Raw genomic sequence first — 25,609 nt, forward strand, 5'->3', positions numbered from 1 at the left:
CAAGCTTTAAAAAAATGTACCTCGTTAAATGAACTCTGTAATTAAAGGAAAATAAAAACTACGGCTCATTTTCTCCAATAACAAGTGCAGTCGATGGCCAGCGGCGTAGCCGGGGGTTGGCACACCGGGCCCATGCCCGTTGTGCCAACATTCTAAGAAAAGGAGAAACAATCATCTGACTCTTCTTGTGAATTCTGGCTTGCCACGTGATATGACTCTCTTTAAAGAGACAAGTGAACTCTCTTAGGAGATTGTTACACTCTCGTTAGAGAGTCGTGGGACCGAAAGAAGAGGTAACGTGACTCTTTAAACAGAGTTATATACGTGGCAAATTAGAACTCGCTGAAAAGAGTAGCGCATACTCTTTTATTTTTTTCTTGTATAGTGTACTACGGCTTCCTCCTCTTTGCATCCGTGCTGTAACTCTAAGAAAGGTCCGTTTATATATCCCAAGCCTGATTCTGTTTATTTTTCTCAATGTCATATCGAACGTGCTCTCTCATGAACACCGCTGTCTTCCTTAAGTAGATAATGAAGAAATGAAAAATCCTTGAAACGGGGGTGTCGCTGTAGCCAAGGTTTCGGAAGATGGACCTGTCTTCGTCAAGGCAGTAGCAAAGAGACTTCGTCAAGGCAGTAGCAAAGAGAAGTCGCTGTCAAGATAGCAACAAGCGCAAGTTGCCGCCTTGACAAATGCAAGTCCGCTTGTAAAAACACTGGCTTCAGTGATACCCCCTTTCACAAGGATCTTTCATCTCTCCAAGGTTCAATCTTTGCCTAAACTTCTGCCTCATCTTGATTACGCTGATATCGTCTTCTTAAACTCGTCATTGCCTTGAAGAAACACTAAATAAAAAAAATCGATTCTTCTCGTATTAGTAAATTGCACTCTTAGCGCGGGAAGACGCTCGGTTAGCGAGAAAAGACGCAAAAAGGAAAATATAAGCGGCAACGCTACATTGATGTTCAGGCACCATCTCGCCGTGACGTCATAGATTTTGACGGCCTTTGGCAAGGACTACGTAATCGTTCTTCGGTAAAAATTGTTCACACTGTGTTCGGAGGGACCCGGACTATTTGTAAAGCAAGTTTCAGAAAATCTCGTTGAACCAATGTGGCTAAAATAGGCAAAAAGACTTTGAAATTCGTGACGTCAGACTGACGGTGACGTGGTGAAGTTTAGGCGCGAAATTCGAAAGTGAAACCTTGACAATTTTTCCCTTCTAATAATTACCCTATGATGGCGAAATTAATGGTAATAGAGCTCTGAGGGAATAATTCGTCCGTCTTTATTAATTCATTGTTTAACTTCAGTGTCCCTTCAAGCACTTATAACCGACTTGTCTTGTCTTGTGTTGACTGCTAGGCTGGAAGTCTGTGGGTGTGCCCGCAGCGTTGTACGGCTACTACGCTCTGCTCTCCGAGCTCGGCACGACGTACCAGTGGGAGAAGCTCTTCGAGGACGCCCACTACAAGGCCTCCGAGGGAGTCGACGTGGACGAGGGTCTGGCGGACGCCATCAAGTTCATGGGCGAACAGATTAAGCGCGAGGATACGATGAAGTAAGCCCGCCAATCACGACACTCGTATCTCGGTTTTCTGAAGCAAGGTGTGTGACCGGGCTAGTTGGTATTCCATAACCACGTAAACAGCACGGAAAAGGCACAAGGACAACGAACCCAAGAAGGCTGGCGCTGACCGGAGCATACCTTCCAATGATCTCACTGACAAATAGACTACCTTTGTTCTTCCAGGCATGTAACATAGACATAGTCCAGTCAGTGCTAGTCCTCGTCGTTTCCTCGTCTTTTCACCTCTCCTGCGCCGTTCACGTATCTAGTTTTTTGGTCTCTACCCACCACGATGGTCGAGTGGTTATGGCGTTCAAATGTTGTCCCGTAGGTCGCGGGATCGAATCCCAGCCACGGCGGCCGCATTCGATCGAGGTGAAATGCTAAAGTTCCGTGTGCTTAGATTTAGGCGCAAGCTATAAATAACCCAAGGAAGTCGAAATTTCCAGAACCCTCGACTACGGCATCTCTCATAATCATATCGTGGTTTTTTGACGTAAACGCCAAACATTTTTATTGGATTTTCGGTCTACGTGAATAACGCGCCTTTCAGATCGTTTCGACACAAAGCATGCCTCGCAGCCACATATATTTACGCTTGAAATTGCGTGCGGAAGCATCACCAAACGTTCGTGAAGGCAGTTAACGTATCTGATTTCGAAGCTGAAAGATAAACCACCGCCATTAATCGTTTGCCAAACTTTACGCATGACTCAAAATGCGGGACTTCTCGTCATAACCTCCGAGATCATGCAATGCCCGCGTTTCGCTAGAAGAAATCTCGGAGGCCACACATGCTTGCACTCAAACTGAATGTCCAACTCGCTATAATCATGCCGAAAATGCGCCACAGGATTTCCTCAGACTGCTTTCTAATGGTCTTGGGCCGTGGTTTGCAAGAAAGTCTTGGGAAAAAAAAAGTGAAGTAGCGAGTCAAATGTCAGTGCATTTATTCGTAGCTGAGGCTGGCTGGAAGCTGTGTCCGTAAAGATGTGGTGGCTGAAGGAAAAAAAAACAAACAAGTAAAAAAGCCATACCTCGGTGACTGCCATTAAGGTTACCACCTGACTAATGCCTAAGAGCTAGCAAGCTGACAGGGCGTATTAGCTAGCTTGTTCAATCTTTGACATACGTAATCACTAGTACCATCGTTGGTGGAGGGGCAGCTGTATACGGCTTTTACTTAATAGTGCACGTAGTACTTTAAATATTGCCTCGATGTTTCATTTTTTTAAACATTCGTTTTAGCTAATTAGTCCTCGTTTTCCCCAAGTCCGATTTCCGTAAGGCGAACTGCCGTGAGTGCTTCCCATTCCTTAGGGAAATTCGCCGCGATCTTTCTACTAGGCGCCGATTATTGAGCACTGTTTAGCTCTCGCCTATACTTGGAACCACACTGACAATGTAGCATCATCTTGTGACCCACACGCGTGAACACGCAGACCCATCTACTGGAATAAATACACGAAGGACCTGTACCGCCAAGGCCAGCTACTGCGAAATCCGCCTCTGTCTCGGACGCTGAAGCAGTTGTCGTTGAGCGGATTCAGGGCGTTCTACACCGTGAGTAAAAGCAAGAACATCACGCTAGCAGACGCCCTCGTACAGGACCTGGTCACCGGCGACGCCAGGGATCTCTCAAGTGGTAAGCATTTTCACATTGCTGGCAACCACATAGCACCAGTGCCGCGATTAATGACAAGAAAATAGTCTATCATTGTTTGGAGAATCAATATAAACTATCAGATTACTCTATGCTGGACAAGGAAGGGTACTGTCTAAAATGGAGTTCGTTCCGGCTGTGAACCAATGTTAATTGTAGTCCTGCAATGTAGCATCTGCGAGGCGGCATCACATTATACACCGCGCCAGCGAATCTTAAAAGCGGCAACTAGCCCGCCAATGCATCTTTATACAACCTGTGCTAGCTCAATGGTACAACAGATCGAATCTCTATGTGCTCCCACTCAAAGCGTCCCAGGACAGGGCGTGAACTCTTGAAAATGCCAGAATGTATCTCTAATGAATCGTACAAAAGGAGCCGGGGCCTTGTTTGGCCGCCATACTGTTCGCTCTGAGGTTTATTATTCAATAAGAAGCATTTCTTAGCGAACCTTCGGCACTTCGAGCGCATCCATCCGTCCATCCATCCATCCATCCATCCATCCATCCATCCATCCATCCGTCCGTCCGTCCGTCCGTCCGTCCGTCCGTCCGTCCGTCCTCCTTTGTGTTCTCCTTTGTGCTCTCCTGGCCGTTTCGTTGATGGGAGGTATGCCCAAATTGGTATGCGATAATATGACTATCACGAACGTAAATGACAGCTCATAACATGAGAATCATGATATGCACGTCATGAACAACATGATTTACATGCCACGGTCTTGGTGCTCTTGCGGCCGTTTCGCTAAGTTTATGTATACCAAAATTGGTATGGCGTGACAAGAGTGTAGGACGAACGTAAGTGATAGGTCCTAACGTGTAAATCATGACACGCATCTCATTTACATCATTATTTACATGACATGGCCTCGGAGCGCTCGAGGCCGTTTAATTAAATGGATATATAACAAACTTGTATGACAAGGCATTGTGTATGACGAATATAAAGGACAGGTGGCAACAGGAAAATCGTGACATGCATGTCATGTACGCAATGACATACATGCCACGCTCATGACGCGCTTACGGCCGTATCGCTAGCCTGACATGTACTAAATATGGTATTGCGTGAGGTGACTGTATGAATAACATAAATGACAGGTGGTAACTTGAAAATCATGACATGATTTCATGTACATGCTGGTTTACATGCCACGCTCATGGTGCGCTCGCGGCCGGTTCGCTAGCTTGATATGTACCAAATCTGGTATTGAGCGACGTGATTTATGACGAACATAAATGACAGGTGGTAACATGAAAGTCATGACACGCATGTCATGTACGGTGTGACGCCACGCTCATGTTGTGCTCGCGGCTGTTTCACTAAGTTGACACACCAAAACTGGTACTGTGCGAGGCGACTGTACGATGAACATAAATGACAGGTCCTAACATGCAAATCATGACATGCATGTCATGTACGACATGATTTACATTACATGGCATTGTTTTTGTGGGCTTCCAGCCATTTTGTGAACTGGATATATGCCAAAATTGGTATGACATGACATGAGTGCGTGACGAACGCAAATCACAGGTCATGCACTGTACATACCAGAATATACGTTTCATTAGCGTCGTATATACCCGGTTGTGCATGCATGCATGCATGACAAACATCCGATATATAGTGAACTAGATCTCACGACGTGAATGACTTCATTTGCCTCAGCGATGCATGCAGCTCTTTGCTGGCTCTTTCGCATTACATCTATTCCCACAGTGCTGGGATCTGCCCGATTTTTGGACACTCATGCTCCCTAGCGTAGCCCAGAGAGGAGATTGGAAAGGGGGGGGGGGGTTGAATTCGTCGCCTAGTAAAAGATGTCTGACTATGCCCCTGCCCACACTTATTGCACCTCTATTCGCTTTCTTGGCCATCACAACAGACAGTTCGCACGGCACCAGCTCGCTTGTGACTGGTGCGGACCTACGTTCCTACCAGCCTGTTTGGAAGGATGCTCTCCGAACAACGCTACGCGGCGGACCGGCCGGTGACTTGACGCTGTTCACCGCGCCGCCACCGACGGCCGGCGCCGTAATATCCTACATCATGAACGTCATGAACGTCAAGCGCAGCCGGGAAGACCCGTCGCGCCAGCAGCAGTACGCGCTCACACTCGCCAACATGCACTACCTGGCCGAGACGTTCAAGTACGCGCTCCAGAAGCGCACTCACCTCGGGGACGACGAATACGTCGACATAAGGAAGGTATACGAATAGCAAAGCAATGGATGAACGAACGTCGTTTCAGTGTCTTTCGTACTATGCGAATTTCAACATGAATGGAAGGTGCGGATCTTGACTGTCTGGCTGTCGTTCTGTTATTCCGTCTCTGGTATCATGCAGTTCTCGCCCACTGTTTCAATTTCACCGTATCACATCGCTTAGGTGAACGCTAAACGCGCTGTTGTATACGACACCCTGATCATTTAAACGAATATCTCTTCACTCCCTGCACTTCCTGTATTTTCGCCGCACCTCTTGACGCGAACAGGGTAACCCTACGTGTCTTACTGCGTCGTCAGAGGACAAGCTGTCCATTTGTCCCTATTCGAGGAATAATGGTTGCGATGCGTCTGCTATACGACGCTTTGCCAAGCAGTCGTAAGCTCTTTCTTCCTCGTCATCCGCTTGGCTGTAGTGCGCAATCACCTGACTTCATTCCATAACTGTTCCGGGGCCTTTTAAGAAACCTACGGGGTCAAATTGAACCGAGAAATTCGTGCGATATGCTACACTCCCGATAAACCCAGGGATTATTCAGCACACTAAGTGAAATAACTTATCTGTCAACGTTACAATTATAGCTCATTTAGCGGAGTCCCTGATCGTGTTCCAGTGTTTGTATAGATATTGTACACGCGAGTCAGTGTTATGAATGTGCATTTGCAAATGTTGGTCCTTAAACCCACCCGCCGTGGTGGCTTAGCAGCTAAGGTGTTGCGCTGTAAACACGAAGACTCAGGTTCGATTCCGGCCGATGTGGCCGCATCTCGTTCGATACGCAAATGAACACTCGGTGTACTTAGATTTGGGTGCACGTTAATGAACCCCAGGTGGTGACAAAATTATTACGGAGTCCCCCACAGCGGCATGCCTCGTGATCACGTCGTGTATCTGGCACGCAATTAAACCTCGTAAATCTCTTTCTTGTGGAACTGACGCCACAGGAAGTGCAGGACATGCTGTCCTTGCACTACGCCTCGGACACCTTCGACAACATACTGCCGGAACGAGCGAGAAAGCCCGAGGACTACATGCGCGGTGTCGTGCCGCAGTCTGACAAAGGCACCAGCAACCTGATCCTCTATTCGCCCTCTGGAGACACGCTGGTCATCTCGTGCACGCTTCACAACACGTACGTTGCTGCCGGCATTTACATAATCCACTTGTGCAAGTTGATCAACATGCAAGGTCAATGATACTTGCGCTCAGTTACCTTATGTCCCCTAAGTTTCACTAAGTGTAATGCAGAGCTGGACCCTTCACGAGACATACGTTGCTGCGACCTTACATCCTCGGCTTGTGCAAGTTCATCATCTCGAAAAGTCGAGGACACTTGCGCTCAACTACCTGATTTCACCAAACTTTCACCAGCTATAATATACAGGTGAACCCTTCACACCACGTACGTTGATGCGATATTTACATACTCCGCTTGTGAAAGTTCATTGTAACTGTTATCAAGCTTTCACTGAGTACAGAGGTCTAAGATCAATGAAGTCCCATGTTGCTCAAGTCCCATGTTGGCAGTTGAGACAAACGACTTTCGAATATGAAACAGAACGTCAAATATTTTCTCCCTCCGAGTAAGAGAAGCCAGCATGGAGTTAATTTCGACAAATTAATTCATTAGTTAATTTTATATACGTTATATAAGACGTGAAGTCCGCCTCGGTTGTACAGTGGTTACGCTGCTCGACTGCTGACCCGAAAGTCGCGGGTTTGATCCCGGGCGCGGCGGTCGCATTTCGATGGAGGCGAAATGCTAGAGGCCCGTTTACCGCGCGATGTCAGTGCACGTTAAAGAACACCGGATGGTAGAACTTTCCGTAGCCGGCCACAACGGCGTGCCTCACAATTAGATCGTGGTTTTTGGCACGTAAAACTCCAGCAGTTACTATTATATTTCCTAGCAAAGATGAGCGAGTGTCATTGCCGGTTATATTCTGTCGAAACAATTATTCTACTGTTTCAAACAATGGAGCCTCGAATCGAATATCGGCCCACATCAACTTTTTTTTCACTATTCTCATACTATACACGTTGCGTTCTCTTTATAAAACCTTACCTGTCAACCTCCAAGTTTCTTCCCCCTTATTTATAAACAAAAACTTAAAGGGTCCCTTACGCATTCGCCTAAGGCGTCTGGAAGGTGAGAGCCATCTTCTTTTCCTTCTCAGCCGATGTACTGATCCTCACCGGCACCCCTCCGAAAGCTTGCAAGCTTTCTACACCTCACCTGGTTATGCACTGCCTCCGTGATCGGCCCACCTCTGACCAAGCGATGATGTCATCCGATGACGTCATAGTGACGTCATACAATTTGGTGATCTGTGACGTCATGATGACTTCATCACGTGATGATCTTTTGCACCACTCAGGTTGAGGCCGCCGACGTCGACGACCGATTTTCGCGTTTGGTGAGGCGTCTAAGGCTTTCGCCTTAATATCTGTACAGAACGCAATGATTGCACACTGTAATGAGTTAGCACTTCCCTTCAGTTACGCGGTCTGTTTTTTGACGGAGAGTCACCTCACAGGTTCGGCAGCTTGCGCATGTCCCGCAAGACGGGCGTGCTGCTGAACAACGCGCTGAGCGACTTCAGCGACCTGGACGTGGCTACCCGGGTGGTGGACATCAGCGGCAGCGACTCGAGCGAGGTGTCCGAGAGCGACGCCCGGCGCGCCAACAGCATGGCGCCCTTCAAGCGGCCACTGACTTCCCTGTCGCCCATACTAGTGCTGGGTCCGAAGAACTCGCTTCTGGCACTCGCCGGCTCCGGGGGCCTGCGCATCCCCACCAGCTTGTCACAGGTTAGCATTAGCTCGCTCGTGAAGTCACGGGCACAATTGCTTAAAAGGCCCCTAAACCACTTCGAGTTGATAGACGAGAGAGACGATATGATCGTGACGGACGCCGTAGTGGAGGGTGTTATGTTGCGTTGTTGTCGGAATGCGATGAATACGGGACCAGCCCAGTCGAGAGCAGAAGAGGAACTGCTTATACTCCAAATACAAATTGCGGAAGCATGACGTAGGTGGCGCTAGTTGCTGTCCTTTATCTCAGGATGACGCACTATAGGTGGCAGCACTACAGGAATAGCTGGAATATTGCGCGCACACGTAACACGCCATTTTTGTTTGTTTTTGTAGACCACCTTTTCAGTTTTAAGTGAAGTCACTTTTTAAGCTGGGATAGCGTGCAGGAGGCTTGATCCTTCTTCCGGAGCGCGTAGTTTGAGATGGGCGAGGCCGTTCTGCAACTTTCTCAACCTGGCACGTAGGTGATAGTGATGTTGTATAGCTGTAGTCGCAGAAGTCGCTGGATTCTTGGTGAGAGCCCGGGTTCTCTCGCCCATCAAGTTATTGCATCCCTCGCCGCACAAATCGGCGCACGTGTTCTGGCAGCGAAGCAGAAGAGGGAAAATATGGCGCGTGCCGGTTCATGATGATGATAATTTACTATCTACCACACACGGCCAACCCCGACCTTAACAGCTCTGCTAGTAAAATGACAGTTACGAATTTCGTGCCGAGTGGTGTACCCTTACCTCTAACCATATGCAGCGAATGATCCAGCGTCGAGAAGCTTATCGCGCGCCTTCATCCCAAAACTGGAACGCAATCCGAAAATAGATCGAAATATCTACGTTCGCGTTCTGCCAATCCCACCCGCGTAGTCCAATGGCCATCTTCTACCGGTAAAACATCGTTAGAAAGGTATACACCATTATAAAAATTAGCCGTGTATCTGCGTGCTCCGCTGCAAATGCCATGTAAAGACGATAGAGGAGGCGCTGCGTGAGATATGGACGCCATCTGGCAATACGTCAGGAAACATGAGCTTGTGCAGAGGGTTTCCTTCCTCCGTGGCAGAGGGCGCTCGTCAGCGCGCATAGACACTTTCAGCGCAGCCGCATTTTCAGCGCAGCTTAAGAAACTAGGGTCTTTAGAATTACGTATCTATGTATTTTCTATTAAAGGAACACACCTCCGAATACTTACCTAGTGACGTTGCCCCGCAGATATGCGTAATATTTACTTTTTGATCGACAACGTTCACAAGTATGAACAGCCGTACCAGTTCAAGATGGATGGGCGGTAAGCAAGTGGTTCAACTTTGGCCAGGTCACTGAATCGGGTGACAGACAGAAAAACAGAAAGACAGACCAAAAAATTTCTGCGTTTAAGTTCCCCAAGAAAGGCTACCGTCTTTAATATGGAAGAAGCATGGCACATACCGTGCATAACATGCCTCGCTGAAACCTGCAACGAGGAGCCCACAAAGAGGAGCTTTATGTATGGTATTAAAGTGCGGTACGGCGTTCAGGAACGAGAGAAACGAAGGGATGAGCTGGACAGCTCTATTCATTCTGCAGAGGTCCACAAACACGTCCGAAATTTCTTCCATCGGTGAAAGAACGAGTGCCGACGCCTTTACAATTCACAGGGCAGATTTCGTGCGCCCCTGCAGCTAGCGCAAGCAGTGAAACTTCAGCGCGGCAGGATATGTGATGAGCCAGCGCAGGCCGTGCTTGAAACCGGAATCCCTTGATGATTTGCTTTTTTGCGTAATAAAATATGAGCAAATAAATTGTAAACTACGCCATAAAAAACTTCTAGAGTGTAAGTACTAGCAGTGGCGTGATATATGAAAAAGTGGTATCTCAAATAGTTGTATTTTTTCCTTTCGGCTGTCCACACGTCTTTCGAAAAGTATACGTGGTACACGCGGTTCGTTACAAATTTTATTTAGGTTTGCGCATTTACAACAAAGGTTATAAATTTGAACCTTTCCCTCTATTTCTCTTCATGTGGCAAAGTGCTACTATGATGAAGACAGGTGCTACAAATCTAGAAGGGTGTACGTTCTGGTTGGTTGGTAGAGCATATACTTTAAATTTCTATAGAGAGCGCAATAAAAATAGAAACGGAACAGAGCATTCTATTCTCTGTCCCCTCTGTTTTTATTGCGCTCCCTATTAAATTGAAGTCATGCTGCGAATCACCTTCCTCGCTACAATATCTGCTACAAAACACTCTTGACAATTCCCACCTGTATTTGCAGAAAAAATGGTTGGTTGATCCCTCCGTCATAGGAATCGGTATAACACGAAAGTGAAACGTGCCGTCACAGAAGTAGTTTATTATTTATAGTGCATTGGTATATGAGAGCTTGTACAATGTCTACTGTTGTTTCGCAGATATAGCATCGGTTGATGTGGACGCATCTCACTCACGTTGACGCCTAGTGGCACACCTCCGTAACGACGACAAACGCCCATGATCATGATTTAACCCTTGTGGTAGCTGAAGTTCTTAACGTATACGTGGACTCCGCATATGGTGAATCCCGCGCAAAGATGGTATCAACAAGCACACAATAAACACTAATGCTCCATATGCATTCCTTCAAAGCGTCGCGAAATGCGAAGAGAAACGCTACGCGCGTCGTGTCTTCCCTCTAGCCAGCACGTTACTTCTCACAGGGCGCGCAGGGAACGCGGAGCGACAGCCAGGCGAGCGTCGGAGAGCTATTTGTCGATATGGATGGATGCTATGAGTGAGGCTTGCGCTAAAACCGCCACCACACGGTGTGTTAAAGCGTTGACGAAATTAAACTTGTATTGGAAACGCGCCGAATGGGACGGTCGTTGCAACCATAGAGTTTCCTACAATACTTACTAGAGGGAACTCTGGCGCTAGTATCTATGGGAGCTGCAATGCATCGCGCTTCAGCCAGCATGGGAATCATGGGTAGTACACGGATTTGTCTAAACTTCGTTCTTTCGGCTCCGTTTGGCTCCGCGTCGCCTGCATCCGCTTTGTCGCAAAACGAAGTTCAGCAAAAATCAGCAGTTTCACTTCACCATTTTAACTTCTTTAGGCTCACCGATTCAAATCTGGTCACGAAGTTCACAACGATCCACTCTTTTATCCGAAAAAAAAAACCAAAACATAGCAATAAACAAAGCCACAAGTGCGTTCGAAGCCCGCAAGCACGAAGACTAGGCAAATCCGTGTACTACCCATCATTCCCATGGTGGCTGAACGATCGCAGCGCCAGAGTTCCCTCTAGGTCATTTTAGGAAACTTTATGGTTGCAACAGCGCGTTCTTTTTTTTTTTTTTTGAGCCTGGTGGCACAGATGTCACCGCCCCGTTATAAAGGGGACGCTCGTAGCATCTATCCTTCCATGATCACTGCCAGACGCAAGTGTGAAAGATAAAAGGCGCGTTCATGCCGCCTCCGTAATGTGTTTGGCGGTAGCTCAGTGGGCTAAACGCCCGCCAGCCATCGTCGCGGACCGAGAGGTCATGGGTTCGATTCCCGTTATCAAAACTTTTTCTTAATAGTTTTTTCTTTGCCATCTGATGGCATTCATTTTGCTGACCTACTTCCGTGACGGAAATACGTCATGAAAGTCTTGGTGGACCCCGGCATAAAACACTTTCGTGTTAAAAATAGACACAATATGCCGCTGCCGAGCAAATTTTCATAGTACCTGGTATGTCCGCTCAACTGTTTCCACCGTGAGGCCGTTTTGTACAAGGAATTACTGTCGAATAAAGTGTGATTGTTAGTGTAGCATGCGCCAACAAAACGTATATATTTCCTACTTAAAACGCCTTGCTCTCGATTCCATTCTCGGGCAACACCACCCAGATTATTGGCTCGCGGCCCTATCGGGCCCGATCTGCAGTCGGGCCGGGCCGGGTAGGTGACATTTTTTTTTTCTTGGGTTCGGGCCGGGCCCGGGTCTCACTTTGAGTCACCGGGCCAGGTTCGACCACGCAAAGTTCAACGAGTGCCGGGCCAGGGGCCGGGCCCGGGCCCGGGCCGAGAATCATGGCCCGTGCTGTGCTCTACGCCACCTAGCTACGCGCTCCCTTCAGGCTTGGCACCACTATAGTGCGAAGTTGCCTGAATTTTTTCGTCTACACGCTGTCATCTCCGCTTGAGCAGTCGCCAAACGCACAAAACAAAGCGAAATAAGTTCATCGCGCACGAATGTCATGCGAAAGAAGGCAAAACGGGAGTGCGACTGCGTGGCAAAGAAGGGTAGGATACAATTCACAACTGATGTTCCTCGTATGTGGACCAATCGAGAGCTTATTTTCCGTGACGTAGCGTGAACAGATTGCTGGCGTCACGAGTTGTGCTGAAGATGCGGGAAACGCTTGTAAAGGATAAGGCGGTCGTTATTTGTATTTTCAGAGGTTGTTTAGGGGCCCTTTCCTATCAGAACAACACGGCGGAGGCGTCGACGTCTAAGCGTATTCATCGCTGCGGTTAATCTGCTTCAACGTGATAAAGATGCGGCCGGAACGTTACAGTCCTCTGTACCTGAATAATGGCAAAACGTGCGTGAGATGCGATAACATTCGCGTGATATCACGAACCTACAGCCTCCTAGCGTGCAGCTACTAAAACATGGCGGCTTCAACGGCGTCAGTGCAAACCACGCATCTACCTCTCAGGACGACTTGTATGTGATCTATAGTCGGCTTTCGCTGATGGCGGACGTATCTTGGAGCCCAAACAAAAAAAAAGAAAAGAAAGAAAACAAAAGAAGGAAGAACTACAGCCTAGAAGGCTACGCGGGAAGATCGGTCAATCGCCTTTTCGTATTATTCTTGGTCTATTTGAGCTGCACGACATTCAGCTGGGCTAACGCTTGAGCTTCCAATTGAGGAGCCTTTGTAGCAGGCCCTTAACGAACGCACGTCTAAGGAGGCACGAAAGGGACACAAGTACGAACTAAATTACAATGCAAGACCTGAATTCAGAAATGACCGGACGTGTGCGTGCTAATGTTAGTAATGATCCATGGCGAATCCCTTACAAAAATAGATTTAGACAGTCTACAGACCGTCTAAAAATGGGTTTAGAGAGTCTTTAGACTGTCTAAATTTATTTTTGTAAGGGATGTTGCAACGCGCACGTTCGCTATAAAGAACTCCGTCTCGTCTCCTCCTCCTTCTTACGTGTACCTCGTCTGTGCGTTGCCACCTTCGCTATATTTCTGAAATTACATTCCTTCGTAAAGAAATTTTATCGTTGGCAAGTCGCCTTTACGAATTATATGACAAGGCTTGGGATCAGCTAGAATTAATTCCAACCGATTCTAAGCCTTCTCATATTGTTTCGCACGAACGATTCTAGCATAAGAGCCATTCATGAATATGGACCCAGTTGTAGGGCACGTGACGTTAAAGGGACACTAAAGGAAAATGTTAATTTGGGTTAGATTGATTGTTTACGAGCGTTGGAGTACATCGCCGCTTTCTGCGCGCGAGTACACGAATTGTTCGCGTCGGAAACAGCCACTGAAAGTCCTTGGTGCCGATACTCAATTTGAATCGCCCGCGCCGAATAGAGGACTTGACGTCACGGCCTCGGCTACCGATTTATGTTAATCAGCCGGCGTCCGAGAGCTCCACGGTCGTAATATGTAGCAACAGCTCTGGCTTACTGCACGTCTGTTTATTGTCAAAATTTATGTAATTCACCTTTCATCTGTAAGCCGTTTGGTATAATCAAATATATATGATCTGACGTCATTTATTGAGGTACCCACAGACCATGGCACAGGACGGCACTCCAATTTCTTATTTTCGTTTTTTCGTCGCTTACAAATGCTCTGTGCCCACCACGAATGGTGAATTGGTTATTACACAAGGCTACTATTTCAATCTAGCTCAACTTAATATTTCTCTTCAGTGTTACTTAAAAAGAAATGTGACAAAAAAAAATGTGGCTTCATCCCGCGGAGCGCGAGTAACATGTTCGAAGCCATGACCTCAACCCGCTCTTTCTGTTGCCTTATAAGTACCAAATACATGATATCTTTTGCAAATGATGTAATATTCGATGCTCAGACGTTGTAGCGTTTAGTTACTACGAACGTCAGCATCCCTATTTTTCTCGAGCCGTCCCAGACATCATAGCATGAGTGAGATATGAGGATGCTGCACGTGCATAATCCGCCGTGGCAGATTAGCGGATAATGCGTTGCACTGTTGAGCTCAGGGATGCGTGTTCGATTCCTGGCCGCGGTGGCCGCATTTCGGTATGGGCGAAATGCAAGAACGCCCGTGTATACTCTCAGATTTAGGTGCACGATAAAGAACCGCAGGTTGTTATACACATAAACCTCAGGACCACCCTTGCAGCATGCTTCATAATCATATCGTCGTTTCAGCAGGTAAGACTTAAACATTCCAGTTGCCACATGTATTCTATACAAAACATAGGGGCTATATAAGATAGAAACGGCATGAATCGACGCATTTATAGAAACGGAAACACTGCAAGCGAATGCAAAATTTCTGCATATACAATCACGCGAACGGCAGAACCAGTCCGATGGACAATATGGACGTCTGCCATAAGAACCACCCATCGTACAGAAAAAAAAGAACAAAGGAAGCGGCGCGACCAACAGAAGCGGTCACCACTTGCGGACTCGGCTTCTTGCGGAACGCCAATGGGTCACTCGATGGGGTGGTCCGTTCGGTGAAAAGTATGTCACGACGCGGCTCGCACTTTATGTATAGGAAGGCCTCGGCCTCCGATATATTCACTACCGAGATAGGTCGAGCAAAGGAAACCAGTCATCAGTCACTCTATCAAGTTGCGGCCTATGCCAACGAGTGAAAGAGAATAACGGACTGCTGCAAAAGGCATTTCTTCGAGTGGCTCCTAATGTATCTATCCACCGCACGCGGAAATGTTTCAGGTGTCCAGCTCAGCGGGAGCTCGAAACGTTAGGAATACTTGAGCGTGTGCGTGTGGGCGCACGCTCGTGCTTGGTACCTTCGCGTGAGTGTATAGACTCTTTAAAGATATGGATTGCTGCGTCTCAATTGCTACAAAGAAATACGCTCCACGTCGCTTTGCAAAGGGGTCTTTAAGGCCACCTTCACGCAGACGACCCCCTTCTTTCCGAGTTGAAAGCAACAGTTTGAACTCTGCGACTTGTGTGCCCCATTGCACTTCGATATAAATGCCTCCCACGAGGAGTGATGACCGCTGCGCGACGTTTTCCGGTGTCTATGGTATCGCCTGATAGGACGCCTTTGAAAGAGGCTCGTTGTTGGCCTATAGTCGGATACAATTTTAGGAGTCTGCGGCATTTCCTCCTCGAAGGCGGATGCACACAAGTCTGCACCAATGTGTCAGCACTCATGACGTCAGTCATGAGTGACGTCACGGACAGCCGGTGACTCCTCCTTCGGAGTAAATAGCCGAGTGCGTGAGTGGGACTATTTCTTTTGTCGCGGAGGAGATCGGCTGCCACGCTTCGGTCATCGAGGCGGGGCCCCTCCGGACTTGTCAAGTTGTATCCGATGATAGTGTGTTACGCATACTTTAAAGAAAAAGGGTTGCGCGAAAAAAGACACGTTGACAAGGAAGGGCACGGAGACAAGTTCGGGTCCACCAGCAAGACGATGCATGAAACCTGCTTCCGTGATTATGTCAGACTACTTTATTCCTATGTGTCATTCATGACAATAAATGTTACGGTCTCGTATCGTAGTTCTTTTTTTTTCTTTTTTTGCTAGCGTGAAGATGGTTATAGGCGGCCTGCTTAAAAGCGGGCCGCTTACAGCTGTTCCGTTTCACTTCGCAGGGTTCCTAATATAGGGTATTTCATGCTTCACCATTAAAACCTGAAGTACACTCACTACAGTCGTACATCCACTTTCTCATACATGCCTCGATTGCCTGACACGCGGTGTGCACATTTCGGCCGATGTGCGCAAAAGAGAATACTGCAAGAAAGTTGCCAGGTTGCAATTTGTGCAAAGCGTACACATCTCTCGTGTCTCTTGCAGGCACAGCGGCTATATAGAAGGCTCAGTGCATCAGAGTATCTTAGAATGTTAAAAACTTGCAAGATTTTTTTCTTTGCTTTTTTTTTCGACGTCGAATTAAGCTCTCATACTGCGATCGTTCTAAGAATAAACTGCTTTCAGAGTGAAAGCTCTGCGGCGCCATGTCTCGCAACGTCATTCATCGCGTCGCAATGACCTTGAGCCGCCGGAGCGAAGGTGTGACGTCGCGCCGCGTGATCACAGAGAACAGAGGAGTCGCAGCTGCACTTGCTCGGAGCATCGCCGCTTCGGTACCACGTGACTAGGCGAAGGTTTAACTGCTGCTTCGCCGGCGCTTGGTCGCTCACTCTCGCCACGCATGGCGCTCCGGCTGGGCCGTCTGTGCGTGCACTTCAGCGCAAGCGACAGGCTGAATCCAATCCAGCAGACATAGCTAGACGATTTGCTGCGAAATCTCAAGCAAAGGCTAAGTTGCCTGCTAAAACACTGCAGCAAAGGGAGGCCAAGTTAGCACATTGTGGAGAAGCATAGTAACTTTAATGAAACACTGTGTGCATAGTTCTTTGCAACACCAAGCCAACCATGCCTTTCTCTCGTGATAACCATGTTTACAAAAGTTAAACGTCAGCCAGCTTTTTCGTATGAGGTCCCGTTTCGAAAGCCTAATGTCGTCGGACGATTTAGAAAATACAGTATCTTTTGAAACACACTGACCAGGTGGCGATCCGAGTCCTCTGGGAGAAAAAGAACATCAAGAAGGCGATCGACTACCCCCGCATACACACGGACTTGCTGAGCGGGACCATCTTCTACGAGCCGAACATGCCGCAAGTAAGGGTCGCCAAATTTCAACGCGCAATCTTCATTGTAAAATGCAGTGAAAACATTGCTAGCAGTTACCACTGCTACGGAAGCACGAAACCCTCTACCTTTAATTAAGAAGGTTGTTTTTCATACGTGTTTGGCAGCAGTATCTCTTTTTCAGTTTGTAATTGATGCATCTAGCTTTTATGTAATGCGCTATCGCCTTATATCTATTAACTATCACAAGAACATTTATTCCCTTAATTTATCCAAATTCTCTGTTTTAGATAAAAATCTCTCTGTTTTATTAACCTTCTAATTGGCTCTGGTTAATTTAACTATTACGGGTAAATAAGCAAGTCACCTGCTATCTTGTTCGTTCTCGAGCAAAAACATATTTTTTTTTTGACAGCGCCCTAGAAAAACCGCGTCGTTGACCGAGCGAGTGTTAATTCTGAGGCTAAAATCTTTGTTTTTCATATTCTCTGAGAGTCCACTCAATTACTTTCTTCCTAGTACCATTCTTCGTGAATTTCTTTCATAGAGCTGTGTCTATTCCGGATCTTACAAATAAGTACCGTTCTACAACAGCTATTAGTCATTCGTTTGAATAATCGGCTCTTCACCTCTTGCCATATCTTCAGCTTTATTTATGTTTTGAGAAAGGCCAACGTTATCGCGTTCTTTTTTACCTTCGGAATGAGGGTTAGGTCCTTTATGCTTCCTGCTAAAAGCATTGTCGTCCACATACCTCAAATAGGTCAGCTTTTCTTTCCAGCTTCTACTTCTATATTTTTTCGAAATCGGTTTCCGGATACTTAAAAATGTTACGTAATCAAGTTTTGTATATTTTGCTTCTTAGCTGATGAAATGAAGGAATTTGCAGCTATAAGAAGGAATCGGCTCGTGCAGGCCACGCCAAATTGGAGATCATTGTGAAAGGCCTTCGCACGCAGTGGAATAAAAATACGCTGACGAGGATGATAACAATGACCATATTTGTTTCGCACGCTTGGGATTTAAATTGTTTTTTTTTTCTTTAATTTTCGTTCTTATTTCCTATGGCGAAATCGTTCGGAACTGTAATCATTCGGGACCGTCTTTTGTTTCATTTTCAGTTTATTTTAATACACCCCCCCCCCCCTTTCGATACCCTTGGGACCCTTGTCTGTATTATATGCAGACAAGGGTCCCAAATTCAGGGACGGCACTGGGACCCTCGAACAAAAAAAGTGGAATACAAAAAAAGTGGAATACAGAGCAGAAAATGAAGTTACGTAAGCAAAAGAAACGTAAGAAACTGAATGAGGACACACATAAAATCCAAAGGAACAAGATCAATCAATCAATCAATCAATCAATCAATCAATCAATTTTTATTCATTCATAACACAATGTACAAGATAAGAATATACAGAAGGAGGTCCCGCAGTTTAAACTGAAATGGGACCTCCTATGCAATATTAACATAAATATTTGATTGGCGACGACAGTAGAAAAAATAGTAAGATTACAAAATTCAATAATAATGAGATACAGATACAACGAAAAGACGATGTAATTATCAACTATGTGTCAGATAAATACAAAGATAAATTTTGTAAGATAAATACAAAATCACGGTAGTGGAAAGGGTTTAACGGGCACTTGAAAGCCTCAAATGGCTCCCATTTTCCAGAAACTGATGCAGAAGCTAGCACAGAAGAACCACACCCTGCAAAAGGAGAGCGGTGAGCTGGGTAGGTTCGACCGCTACTCCTTCGTCACGGGCCTCACGTTCATCGACGGCCTCATCGAAACCAACTACGACTACCGCGGCAAGGTTGGCGGCTCGGACGGCGAGCCACACGTCAACCTAACCAAATATTGCCACGCCGGGAACAATCCCTGTGTTTCGGCGCCGTTCCCCTGAGCCTCATATGAACCGGCGAACCGGGCGTCGTTCTCTCAGTTCTTTGCGGCCACGTTTACTCGTTATTTCATGGATTTCTTATTGTTGTTTTTCTTCGATTGCATAAATATTTAAGCTTATTTAGGTCTAGCGGTGCTGCCCTAATGAGCGATCTATCGGGTCCTTGCATCACATTTTCGCCAGATATTCTTGTTCTTTTTTTTTTTCATTTGCCTTGTTAACATGCATCCTTTCTGTTCTCCCTCTCTACGTTATGTTTCGACAGATTTATTTTGAACCCGACATCACATATTTTCTTGCTCTTCTGGGCTAAGCAGTCGAACTATTAAGCAGTGATATTTATCGGCGTATCTAGTGAGTGAGTGAGTGAGTGAGTGAGTGAGTGAGTGAGTGAGTGAGTGAGTGAGTGAGTGAGTGAGGTGAGTGAGTGAGTGAGTGAGTGAGTGAGTGAGTGAGTGAGTGAGTGAGTGAGTGAGTGAGTGAGTGAGTGAGTGAGTGAGTGAGTGAGTGAGTGAGGGAGGGAGGGAGGGAGGGAGGGAGGGAGGGAGGGAGGGAGGCGAGCGAAGAACAGAACCTTTGTGATTGCAAGAAAATCGAACAGCCTTTCATATTGCGTACTTTGCGTATAGGATTAAATCAGGTTGCTACTGATATAGTTATGAAACTTTTCACTTTATCGTCACATCTGGACCGTTGCGACCTTCTGCCGATACTTAAGTTTTATCGGTTTCACCGAGACATTTTATATGGTGCCATTCCTTTGCCTCCGTCTTGCGTCTGTATTGCTCTCGGGTTTGCACATTGGTGTTACGCTCTGTCCTTGGAAGCAATGAAACGCTTTTATATGCAGGCTATTCTGCCGTTAGAGCTATGGTAACATTAGCAGTTTAGCGGGTGAAGTGATGTGTTGTTCGTTATATAAACACCTTGTTACCGATAATATAGTAAGGCCTCTAAATATCAGAAACTTATCAAACATAAATCAAAGTTTTTTTCAAAAACAAAAGTTGTTTTCATTCATTATCAAACATATTCAAAAAAAGGGTATATTCTTTGCAACAGATGAAATCATCTCATCGGTTTTGACGGCTTCCCTGCTTGTTTAAGGTAAGCACTGTGTAGCGATTAGCGGCTACTGTTGACCATATGACAGCCATAACATCTACATTCAATAATCCTGTGAATTCCGCATATTTCATGATTAAGCTTCATTTCATTGCACAAAACTTCGTAAAAAGAATTACGTGGGAATACTAAGAGGCTGCACATCTGCACATCTCCACCCATCCCCGAGTGGCATTCACTGCACAAAGCAGTGAATACCACTCGGGGATGGGTGGAGTTTTAGGCAGAGGATATGGCGCAGTCCTTTACTTTGTTATTCGTGAAGAAGATTGTTGACAAAAGACTCGGGTGTTCTTTAATGTGCACCTAAATCTAAGCACACGGGTCTTTAGCATTTCCTTTCCACCGAAATGCGGCCGCTGCGGCCTGGATTCGATCCCGCGCCCTTCGGGTCAGCAGTCAAGCACCGTAACTATGACTACTGCGGCTGGTGTTCTTCGTGAAAGACCCATAGCCCGTGTTTCTGAAGCGCGCCTTACGCTAGAGGAGTTTGAAGTAGTAAAATTCAGCCGATTTAAATGACGGACGTATCAACTTAAGTCATTCTGCATATGGCAGAAATTACTTGCGAAGGAAAAGCTTTGCTAGTTGGGACCCCAGATGTAAGGAAGTAACAGCCAGCATGACTTCATTCTATCATTACATCGCGGGTTCTGCCGAACCCGTGTCGTTTCATGCCGCGTGTCTCGCGCAATTGGTCACGACGAAATCGCGGCGTCCCAGATTTAATACGCCTTCCTATTCTGCTATTTGCAATCGTGATACGAGCGAGCCGAACGTTATACTTAAGGGCGAGGTGTAATCCAATGCACATACTCGCCGGAAGCGGAAGGCTGCTTCTTCCGGACGATTATCCTAAACGAGGGAAGCGACTCGGCACTCTTGCTGCTCGTGTGGCATTCTCCGCGGAGTGGTCATTAATTCCGCGTAGATCAATGACGCGGTTTCGGGGAAAACGCTTTCTACGCCACGCGCGCGCTGCTTCCTGCTTTCGATGTCGGGACCCGCCGCTGGTCCTGGGGTCAAAGTGCGCGCCTAATCTGTCCTAGGCGAGGCGGCAGCGCAAAGAGAAGAAAAAAGCCTTGAAAGCGACTGACCCGGCGCACTCCACTTGCTCACCGCTTCCTCTTCAAGAGGAAGGACTGCGTCCGAATGAGTGAAAGTAAAGTATACCGGTGAGCGCATGGCAATAGGAACGAATACGATTCCGTTCTGAATGAAAGTGCGCGGTGGTAAGTGACTGCGCTTCGGGGGTCGAATTCACAAAACTTCTCTTTCGTAAGTACAGTGCGTTTTCTCATCGGTCAAACGGCTTCGCTAATGATGTGACCCGCATCGCGATTGGCTGAAATAGTCCCTTAGGAATTTTTTTCAGTGTAAGGCGCTTTTGTGAACACGGGCCCAGATTCTCACCTCAAATCCAGACTTTAATGCTACCATAAGGTCTAAAGACAAAAGAATTCTGAGACAAGTAAAGTTTCTATAGCTTGGGTCTTTGTGCGTTTGTGACGCAGGAAGGGGGGGGGGGGGGGGAGGGTGAAGAGAGTGAAGATTCTAAACAGCTAATCGCTCGATGCGTAGTTGGTCGCCTAGCAACACATGATTCTACATTTGCGTATATCAGAGTATTTGTCATCAGTCAACACGAGTGCTGATAGTTGATAGTGTATGTCTTTTCGGTCACCAGTGTCGCAAAACGATACAACAGGTTTAGTTGAAGTCGCATCCTAGTCTTTCACGAAATTCACACGAACAATGTTTTTTATTCACAAAATTCAAATACGGAGTCTGGTTTGGTGACATATGGGTGAGCTGCATCCGCACATCTTTTTACTAAATTCAACTTTGCGTGCGCGTATTCATTTTGGCGTTGACTTTTGCACAACTGAATGCAAAAGAAAAGAGATAAGGTTGCTTCGATTTGGCACAAATAAAAACCGTCTAACAGATTCAGATCTTCACCTGTCCCAGTTGAATTAACTTTCTTCTAGTCGTACAGCACCTGTTACGATTATTATGCTAACTGACAGACTTTTGACTGAAACTGACTAGTCATAGCAATCGGGGGGGGGGGGGGGGGGGGCTTCACACAAACTATACAAAAGAATGAATAGTTCATTGTAGTTTGCGTGAAATATTATGGACCTGTGACAATGGGCGCGGGGCCCGTAATACGATCACATCGCGACGACCCTTTGCATCTCGGGCACCCACACACACAGCTCTTTACTTCGTCCTAATAACAAAGAAAGGGATGGAAACGGGCGGAAAGCCAAGCAGACAAAGCACTTGCTTAGCCTTCAGCCGAATACTGCCGCATGTTTCAAATAAAGTAAATAAATAAACATGTTTTGTCGGAATAACTACCACTATCATTTTTTACCACTTTCATTTTTTACATCCGTTTAGAGCAGTCGCGGCATCATTAACCAGAGAACGTTCGTTTTCAACTCGCATACGTTCACTGTAAGCGTATCCCATCAGTGCCTCTAAAACGTAGTTGTGTAAGAGACAGACGTATGACCTTTGCGCGGAAGTCTAAGCACCGCTCCGTTGTTCTAAGCGCATTTCACACATAAGCATAACCCCCGTATCTAGACATGTTATATTAAACAGAGGTTAAACAAGATTTTCCAGCGATACCCTGCATGAAGTACTCTGACCCGTATGCCCATTTCCTCTTCTAAAAGCTCTCTTTCGTTTCTCGTCGTTCTGCTCTGAATGAATTAAGTAAAAAAAAAGGAAAAAGGTAAAGGGCCGGTCTCGGACCAGCTGGCGCGCTTTCTAAATCTGGACACAGTTACGGAGAACTCGTTCGAAGACGCAGTGATTTGCCGAGCGCAACGGTTCGCGCCCATGGTGCGTACGAGTGTGCGTGGGCGTACAGTCGACGTGCAACGCTAGCGCCTTGAGTGAAAACGATGCGCTTGAGCTACGCGAAAGGCGCTGGTACGGAGCAGCGCCATCGCGCCAGGCGTTTGCGTGCCTTGGCGCCTGCCTCGCTAGCCATCGAAAAGAAACATAAAACGATGAAAAGCAATGACTACTGAAGTAACCAGTTTCAAGAGATGCTTGTGTAAAACGTAACATAGAAAGAACTGAACGCTATAGTGTCCAGTCGATGCACTGGCTTCCCCGGGGCAGCTTTCCAATGAGAGTGAAACACTTAAATGAGCGAGACGCGTGTCCACTGTTCGACGTCACCGGTGACATGGTCCGTATATAAGGTGAGAGGACCGTACAGCGGGCAGCTTGAACAGATGACGGCTGACGAGAGTTGGCGGCTGCGGGATTCCGGAGATGGCGCGAACAAAGGCAACATGTGCTGGGGTACGTATATCACGACACGGCTTGCAATGGAATGGACAACGACCGGCTATCTACAAGCATGATGCGTTGTGTTGTAACTGATATTATGATGGCCGTAAGTAACTATCCAAAGAGTCGCCTTGTTGTTACAAGCATAGGCGTGCGCAGGGTTACCCTTCAAGGGGGCGAAGGTTCGTCGCAGTGCCTCCCCTCCCAATTATGTCAATGTATGGCGCTGAGATTGCGCCCCCCCCCCCCTAGTCGCAGCGCCCTCCGCCTCCCTCTTTAGTCAATGTGTGGGGCTGACTTTGCGTCCCCCCCTCTTAGGTGAATAGCCTCCCCCCCCCCCCCCCCCCCCCCCCGCGTGCGCACGCTATGGTTACAAGATCGGGTCTTCTTCAGAGCGCCTTCGAATCTCCTGAGGCGAGATGGAATGTTCCTGGATGGAACTGAAGCTGCTGCGCTATGAACGGACCTTTTTAAGTGTGAACCCGAGCGTGTGAAACGCTTGCACGGGATGTACTTTCCCTAAAGTGTATGCTTGTCATGTGAAGGAAAGACTCGGCATAACACAGGACGAACGAAGGCAAACATTCGACTGCTTCATTTCTTTCAAATCCGTTATATATAGACACACTTACATTAGTACGCGTCAGCTGTAGCCTTTCTCTTTGTCCTAAATGTCACTGTGTGCTGTATATTAAGTGCACGGAGACATTCGATTTGAGATAGCAGCCCGGAGATTTCAATCTCGCTGCAATGTGCGAACTACGTGTAAACTCGCCCTTACTGCGCAACCAGCAGGAAAGAAGAAGGGAGACAGGAAAGAGCGCAAACTGCGCTCTTTCCTGTCTCCCTTCTTCTTTCCTGCTGGTTGCGCAGTAAGGGCGAGTTTACAAGTATGAACCAACTAGTCTGCAAAGAAGTTTTGCTGCAAACTACGGATCGCGTACTTTTTGCGGGTAAACCATGAATGTTAGCCTTTAGATAGTACAGCAGATCCCTCCATTAAGAGAAATTAAACTAACTACTTCGCAATGTAGCATGTCCTTCTTCACGTAGCGGCACGTTGGCAACAATGTGGCTCGGTATTGGGCCCAATACTGACATATGGCTTCCACTTATCCATATCACTGGCATCGTATATTCCATTAGCGATCGCCCTCGGGCTTAACTAAACACTCTGTGATAGTGCGGTGAGAAATTGACCATTGACCGTTACCTACGCGCTGACTGGAACAGTCATGTGTCTGCAATGTGTACAGTCAACGCCTTGGTAACAATGGTCACAGGGCAGCACCACCGATACGTTGTCAGCCGAAGGCGAAAATATTGTTGTTCTTTTTGTCGCGTTGTCCCAACGAGAATCTTTGTTCTTTTGTCCGCGTTGTGTTTGACGCAATTGATGTTGATTAGTGTGTGAAAGGAAAACCGCAGAGGACCATGGGTCACGTGCCCAAAACACATTTGGCTGAGAGTTTAATTAACGACCTTATTGAACAGGAATAGGGAAGAGAATGCTCAGTTCAGGGCCCGCGAAATTAAACCGAGTTCTACTGCGCGAAGTTCACACTTTGACTCAGCGGATGTAGGTATTCGGTCGCCAGTATTAAGTATATAAGGCTGGCAATAAAAAAAAAAAGGCGAAGCTTGCACTAGGTCACGCAAGGCTTGAAACAGTGAAACTGGACGATTCTGAAGTCTAATCTGGTTGCTTCTAGGTTGTTGCTAGGCTTTAGCTAGGTTAGTCACGACACGGATGTCCAAACTCCAGAACCGAGCGTTCGCACCTCCCAAAGATCTATGATCACGTCGTCGTTGGCGTGGGGCTTCCATCGCTTCGGGCTCTTCTCGCAGCCGCCGTTGCCATTTCCCGTTCCCTAGTACGGCAGCTTCGCGCTAGTCGTGCCAAGACTGAAGGAAGAGCGCAGCTTGGTGCTCTTCTTTGTTTCTTATTATATTTTCTTTCTTTCTTCTCTTTCTTTCTCTTTCTCTTTGTTTCTTGTATCTATATTTTGTATCTGTTTCTTTGTATTTCTTCCTTTCTATTTCTTCATTTCTATTTTTCTCTCTTTTTATCTTTATTTATCTTTCTTCGGTTTCTTTCCCTCTGCTTTTTTCTCTCTCTTTATTTCTGTTTGTATCTCTCTTCATCTTT

At 46.8% G+C, this 25,609-nt stretch overlaps 1 protein-coding gene across 1 annotated transcript in view; it reads left to right on the forward strand.

Moving 5' to 3' along the window:
• Window positions 1-19,046, forward strand: part of LOC119397489 (scoloptoxin SSD14-like) — a 29,785-nt gene extending 10,739 nt beyond the window's left edge. The window contains exons 5-11 of the mRNA XM_037664914.2: window positions 1,367-1,562; window positions 3,014-3,216; window positions 5,123-5,445; window positions 6,408-6,595; window positions 8,001-8,274; window positions 17,019-17,132; window positions 18,784-19,046. Coding sequence (XP_037520842.2) covers window positions 1,367-1,562; window positions 3,014-3,216; window positions 5,123-5,445; window positions 6,408-6,595; window positions 8,001-8,274; window positions 17,019-17,132; window positions 18,784-19,017 — 1,532 coding nt within the window. The 3' untranslated portion in view covers window positions 19,018-19,046. The remainder of the gene's footprint in view (window positions 1-1,366; window positions 1,563-3,013; window positions 3,217-5,122; window positions 5,446-6,407; window positions 6,596-8,000; window positions 8,275-17,018; window positions 17,133-18,783) is intronic.
• The last annotated feature ends 6,563 nt before the right edge of the window (window positions 19,047-25,609 follow it).

The sequence above is a fragment of the Rhipicephalus sanguineus genome, chromosome 6, assembly GCF_013339695.2.
Source record: "Rhipicephalus sanguineus isolate Rsan-2018 chromosome 6, BIME_Rsan_1.4, whole genome shotgun sequence".
Lineage (NCBI taxonomy): Eukaryota > Metazoa > Arthropoda > Arachnida > Ixodida > Ixodidae > Rhipicephalus > Rhipicephalus sanguineus.